Genomic DNA, 7024 nt, shown 5'->3' with positions numbered 1-7024 from the left:
GAACTGGGAAATATCAGGTAGAGAAGATACACTAATGAACCACTATAGAGAGTAAATAAGAGAGTGAATTGGTACAATTGGTACAGAGTAAGGATATCTTAGAGTTTTGTCTTGCAAACCAACAAAATTTGGGGACTGAAAAGATATTGATTCATTAAAATGGAGTATCGTGCACGGAGAGGTTCAAGTGATTTTTTTGGAGTTTGTGAATGAAGAATAGAAAATGAAGTTTGTGGTGACCATTGCTCGTATTATTTTCTTAGTCTTAAAACTCTTGCTTCCCTACCTGTGTCTTAGCTTAAATGCTGCCCCTTCCATAAAAAACCTATACTTCCCTTTGGTATGAGGGTGGTTCCTGAGGCAAGGATGCTGATTGGATATTTCATTTTAGGGCAAGTAGTAATCAGTTTGGACACACATTGTCTGGGGGATTTCTATTTGTGAAAACTCATTGAAATGTAAATATTACACAACCAACTAAAATAAGTAAAAAGAGGGTGTATTGGGTCATAGACTTCACTTCAGAAGACCTGAGGTGAAACTAGTAAGACTAGATTGAGAGACTCAAGCAATGTCCTTGGAGGCACCGCCATCTCTTGTCTCCACTTGGGAATCAAGGACGTAGAGAGGGGAAAGTGAGGGCCACTTCTATTAGGCAGAGAACTTTAAAACTATTTCACTTTTTAAAAAAACTGTGTGCTAGTATTCAAGCATTCTGGCACATAGCTGTTGTTCTCAGTTGTTGATGAGAAGTCAAACCAGAAATCAATGATTAAATCTGACAAGGAAGAGATTTTTGCTTACGTTCGTTTTGCTGGAGTGGTGGAGGCCAAAGTCTTGTTTGCATGGATTGAGGAGAAAACAGGAGATGGGAAAACAGAGATTGTCAGTACACAAAACCCTTTCCAGGAGTTTTCCAATAAATGGGAGCAGAAACAATGAACAGTAGCTGAAGGGGTGTGGAATCTTGGGATGTCTGACATGTGGGATCCTTCCTCCTTTCTTTTTTCCTTTCTGTAAAAGACTAAATATATTACAGCATGTTTGTCTGGTTTTGGGGAAAGATGCAAAGAAATTAATGATGCAAAAGATAGAATACTGATGGAAGTAAAACTCTGAGTGATTAACAGGGTCTGGGATCCTTTGCAGAAGTACAAAGGTTGCCCTTAGATATAGACGGACAGTTCATCCTTTGTCATAAGAGGGAGGCAGAATATGTAAGTAAAGATTCAGAAAGTTGGAGATGGGAGGATGTGTAAAGATGTCAGTTTGGATTTTATAGCAGGAAGACCACATTAATAGTTTTGATTTAACAAAAGACAGTATGTCTCCTTCAAGGAAATGTTGGGGTAGTTAGTCTAGAGCTGATGCGGTGGTTCCATAGTCAATTATCCAGGTTCCATCTATCTGCAACCTCAAATGTGCATCTCACCCATGGTGGTCTAAAAGTGATACTCTAGCTCCTATTATCATGTCTGAATACTAGACAGATGGCAGGAGGGGAAGTGGAAAGGAAGAGCACAAGAGAAGTCTTTAAAGGGCGCAACCTGGAAAATGTCCTTATTCCTTCTGTTCATATCTCATTGGCCAGAATGTAATCACATTCTCACTCCTAACTGCAGAGGAGGCTGTGAAGTTTAGTATTTGACTGGGTGACCGTGTGCTCAACCAATAGTGCTGTTCTTACGGGATGAGAAGTGGAGAATGGGCATTGTGCAGCTGCCAGAAGCCTCTGCTACAAGAGATACAGTGGCTTTTTCCTGTTTGCTTCTAATTTCTCAATAAAGAGCTGTGATTGCTGTGTATAAGAATGGATGAGATTCTGGGGGTTTGAGGAGACAGGAGGAGCTAAATAGCCATTTGAAGACTGGATTAAATAGGAATCTATAGTAAGATTGGCTTCCCAGCCAATGCAAGAGATACAAGGGATGTGGGTTTGATCTCTGGGTCAGGAAGATCCCCTGGAGAAGGAAATAGCAATCCACTCCAGTATTCTTGCCTGGAAAATCCCATGGACAGAGGAGTCCATAGAGATTTTCTATGGACTATGCATCCATAGGACTGTGGGATGCAGTCTACAGAGTCACAAAGAGTCAGACAGAACTGAAGGACTGGGCACATCACCTTGACTCTTCCCTGAACCTTGACATGAAGAAACTCTGACATATGGTAAGTTTGTGATCAGTTACATGTTTCACTGGACCAGAGATTTCTTTGCAATGAAACTCAATTGGCTAAGAAAAAATTGTCCTTGGCTCTGTGGATGACATGTTTGTTTTTGGCATTTCCCAATTTGTGAACCAGAGGCATCTGAAAAGGGTCGGCAATGATGTTCATCTCCAGAAGCTATCCTCCATGAAACACCAAGACTTGGGCTGAAGTGGGTGCTAGAGATATACTATGATATGTTCTCAGATGGCCATGTTCTATTAAGATTTTTAAATTATTTTCTCAAGATAAATACCCAAGTGGAACTCTCAGGGAGCTTCTTCATTTTTCCTGGCATAAAGAATTGGTGATCCCATAGTCACAGGAGCTTGTAATAAATAACCAACATTGATTTCTCTGTTCCAGAATTATTTTGCTTCCCTTCTTTCCAGAGCCCTGACGCTTGCTGAGAAAGGTAGTATTGGAAAATCATTTACGTGTGGCACAGACTCCCCCACTGCCTTGGATATAAATCCAGGCAGGATGGAGCAGATCTTGAGGCAAAGAATCTAGGACTTCTGGTCGCTGAGCTTTCAGCCACAGACATCTCCAGAAGGGTGAATCCAGATTTTAGAAGCATTGGTGGCAGAGACTGACCATGGAGAGGCTGTTGTGGTGTTTCCTGGTCTTGATCAGCTTCTCTAGTGTTTCAGGCCAGACAGGTAGGGGCTACTCCAAGCTGTGCCAAGGATTTGATCTGAGTGATGGGTGTGGGGCCTAAGATTATACAAGGTGAAGTCAGAGGAACATCCAGCACGGGTGAGTGTGTGTAAGTCTGTGTGTGTGTATGACACTGAGGAAAAATCAGTCTATTTCTCAATCCCAAACTCTATTTATGCAGGAATAGATCTTTGTGATCTGAGAAACTTTTCATCTTTCCTCTGCTTTCTGTCTCACAGACTTGCATAAGAAGGCCTTTGTGTTTCCCAAAGAGACGGAGAATTCCTACGTATCCCTGAAAACACAGTTAAGGACACCACTCAAAGCCTTCACCGTGTGTCTCTATTTCTACACAGAGCTGGCCCGAACCCACAGCTACAGTATTTTCTCTTATGCCACCAAGCAGCAACCTAACGAGATCCTCATATTTTGGTCTAAGGGTAAAGGCTATATTTTTGGAGTGCATGGGAAGCAGGTGTTATTCCAGAGTCCCGAAAACACTCAAGCTCCAACGCACATCTGTGCCAGCTGGGAGTCCACCTCCGGAATTGCAGAGCTCTGGGTGAATGGGAAACCCCGGATGAGGAAGAGTCTGGAGAAGGGAGCCATTCTGGGGACAGAGGCCAGCATCATCCTGGGGCAGGAGCAGGATGCGTTCGCTGGGGGCTTTGATAGAAACCAGTGTTTCGTGGGAGACATTGGAGATGTGAACATGTGGGACTTTGTGCTGTCGCCGGAAGAGATTAATGCTGTCTATCTTGGTTCAACCCTCAGTCCTAATGTCCTTAACTGGCAGGCGCTGAACTATGAAGCAAAGGGTGAGGTGTTCATTAAGCCTCAGCTGTGGTAGTGAGGTTAGGCTGTGGTCCTAGAAGTGCTTCCTGGCAATTCCACCTTATGGCTCTGGACCTCCCCCCACCCCTGTACACACCTCTGCAAGCCTGCTCTGTGAACATAGGCTTTTGCTTCCCTGTTCTACCTTCCTCAACACCAGATGGAATTTTTAAGTATCTGGCTTGGGAGATTGGAAAGTTTTGTCCAACAGGATCAGGATTGCAGATGCTTTGGGATGTCCTGTTTTTTTTTTTCTTTTTTCTTTTAAAGTTGATTATCTTAGATTATTTTAGAGTTAATCCCTTACCCTCACTTAGATGAGAAGACTAGGACCCAGCAAGGAGAAGTGATTTTTTTTAAGTCAAAAGGTGAATCTTTGAGCTGAGTAGGGAGTGCTGGTCTCATATCTAATTTCCTACTAAGAACCCCCCAGAAAGTAGGAGAGTCTTCCTCATATTCACAGGGCTCTTTAGTGTTGGAGTTATGACACTGGCCCAGGTCTTCTAAAATGGGAAACCTAGTGCTGCAGTTCCCTTACTTTTTCAAAGTACCCTGGAAGGGCAATCAGAAAGGCCCAGTACAGAAAACCTATATTTTTTCATGGGCAAAGTGGAGGCATCTGGTTAGTTACTTTAATTGTTACTGCCAAGAGTTTACATAGCCATGTTTTTGTTTGCTCACAGTGATTTCTTCATTTTGTGGTTCTTTTGGGAAACTCTTCTCAAACACCATCTGAACCACATGGGACCGTGCATCCCCACCTGTTTCCCCAACACAGCCAGGCCACAGAGTGGGTGTGACTCAGGCTGAACTATCAGAGTAGCCCGAACTTGTTTGGAGATTTAGGATGGGGAGATGGTTACATGCTCCTAGCTGGACAAATTATAGTCTTTCCCAGGACTGATTTATGAACTCTGGGAGTGAGACATCTTTCTGCTGAAATTTCCATCTGAGAGGGTATTAGCCTGAGACCGTCAGCAGCCATCTTGTTTACCACATGGAGAAAGACTGTGAGGAAAGAAGCCAAGCTGGGGCCAGCAGAACTGAGGGACTGACAGAGCAGTGGAGCCTTGACTGCACTGTTTGAATTTCTGGATCTGCTTTGCCTGGAACCAGATCTACACCTGACCTTCCCACATTCATGAACCAGTAAAGCCCCTGTTTATATTAGTGAACCCGAGCTGTTATCTGATGGTTGCATTTCAAGTGGTGACTAATGTTTCTAACAATCCTCTGAAACCAAGTCCCAGTGAGTTCAGGCGAACCATTACCCGTCTTGCAGTGACATAGCTGATGGCTCTCTAACCTCCAATAGGGATTTTTTTTCTGTTGAATGCAACCCCTCTTTTGTGATAGCTGGTAATTTGTGTGAGGCCAGTCGTGGGGATGTAAAACTCTCACTCTAGAGAGTAAGAGGTATAAACTATTTTGTATAAAATAAGCCACAAGAATATATTGTACAACATGAGGAATATAGCTGATATTTTATAGTAGCTATAAATGGAGTATAACCTTTAACATTTTAAGTCATTATATTGTACACCTACACTATTATATGTGTAGCATATAATAGAGTACTACAACTATACTTCAGTTAAAAAAAACTCACTGTGTTATTCCTCCAATATGAGGAATAAAAACTAAAGCTCATTGAGATCCAAGAATCTGCTGTCAGTTTCAATGGCTGGAATGCACTTTCCAAGCTGCTTAAGTCCCTTGTAGAGAAAGACCCCTCAAGGTTGATGGCTGTTGGTTTCTTCCAAAGATGTTCTTCACCTTGGCCTTTTAGAACTAAGTGAGCTGTTGAAATTACCCCACAGAAGTCACACTAAAGTATGAACTAGCCCTGTGACTATATATCAAATAGTTACTTTGGGGAAGGCATCAGTAGACTAGTTAAGCATAGAGTTTCTGGAAGCATCCTGCCTAGGTTTATATCCTGGCTTTACAACTTACTATGTGAATTTTTGTCTCAGTTTTCTTGTCTATAAAGTGAGGAGAAATAATAGTAATTAGCTCAAAGAGTTGTTGAAAGGATCAAGTGAGATCATGCATATAGGGTACCTAGGGTAGTGCCTGGCACATAGTAAACTCTCAAAATAGTTATCTGCTATTATTATTATTGAGGAGAAGGGGATGACAGAGGATGAGATGGCTGGATGGCATCACCAACTCAATGGACATGAGTTTGAGCAAGCTCTGGGAATTGGTGATGGACAGAAAAGCCTGGCGTGCTGAGTCCATGGGGCACAAAGAGTCGGACACGACTGAGCGACTGAATTGAACTTTGTATGATGTCCGCAAACAAAGGTTGATTATATACCGTTGAAATACAATTTGGTGGAATTGGTCTGGGTTGATTGCAGTTGAAAGGTCTGAATCTTAACCAAAAATTAAGCTCGGAATATTAGAACGATAAATTTATGAGTGTTGAATTATGAATATTGATTCTCCTAATTTACTTTTGGTAACCATTTGAAAACATAGAAGTTAAGGATAAGGACTTGCCTGGCAGTCCAGTGGTTAAGACTCTGCACTTCCAATGTAGGGGTCTCAGCTTTGATCCCTGGTTGGGGAACTAAGATCCCACATGTTTCACAACATGGACAAATAAATAAATTTTAAAAATGTGTGAAAAAAAAAGAAGGATACATTTTCCTGGGTAAATAGGCGAGTGCAAATATTTTTTGTTTTTTAATTAGGGCAGATACATATACCCTGACATTCAGCTAGGAAGAAGGAAGGGTTGATTTTTTTTCCCCCTAGTTAAAGAATCCAGTCAGGAGTTATGTCTTAATTATACAAGGCTATCCCAACTCCCTAGGGATGTGGGCTGAGCTAATATTTTTCTCAGAATTCAATTACTGGTACCTTGCCACACATAGTTTTGTGGACACCCTCTGGTCCTGATCATTTTAGCCAGGGAAATTTTTAAAGCTGGTATTTGCATTCAGTGAACATTTAAAAATCTCAATAAAGCATTTCTGGAATGTTTAAACAATTTAGCTTACCTAAAGATTCTTCATTGTAATCCTGTTAGAGAAGATATCCCAAGGTAACTGGGGTATTATTGGACTATATAGAGTTGTTCGACATAATCCAATTAAATGTTATATGACATCTACCAGAGAGGATGATTTTGGTTTGGGTAAGTTAGTTCTAAGCAATTCTTTGTCACAGCAAATGGAGAGTAAGATCAATTATTCAGTAAGGCTGATGTTAATGTACCCATGTCATTTACACTGGTTCTCCTTAATAGCAGGGATCATGCATCCAGTTTGTTCAAAAGTAAAATCAGGTGTTAAGGCTCAAGTTAAGAAGA

General features: G+C 41.6%; 1 protein-coding gene across 2 annotated transcripts; it reads left to right on the top strand.

Annotated features, from left to right (window-relative positions):
- Nucleotides 1–2653: 2653 nt before the first annotated feature.
- Nucleotides 2654–6703, top strand: LOC147376827 (C-reactive protein-like). Of its 2 annotated transcripts, none has more exons than XM_086393528.1 (2): nt 2654–2967; nt 3108–6703. In XM_086393528.1, the coding sequence occupies exons 1-2, from the start codon at nt 2913–2915 to the stop codon at nt 3716–3718; spliced, it is 666 nt and encodes a 221-aa protein (XP_086249654.1). In that variant the 5' UTR covers nt 2654–2912; the 3' UTR covers nt 3719–6703. The 2 variants fall into 2 exon arrangements, with proteins under 2 accessions (XP_086249654.1, XP_086249653.1); XM_086393527.1 differs by having other exon boundaries at nt 2670–2870.
- The last annotated feature ends 321 nt before the right edge of the window (nt 6704–7024 follow it).

Source organism: Bos grunniens, chromosome 3, assembly GCF_055505025.1.
Source record: "Bos grunniens cultivar Pamir isolate PY7600 chromosome 3, Bosgru_T2T1.0, whole genome shotgun sequence".
Lineage (NCBI taxonomy): Eukaryota > Metazoa > Chordata > Mammalia > Artiodactyla > Bovidae > Bos > Bos grunniens.
This window is presented reverse-complemented; position numbering and strand designations above follow the sequence as displayed.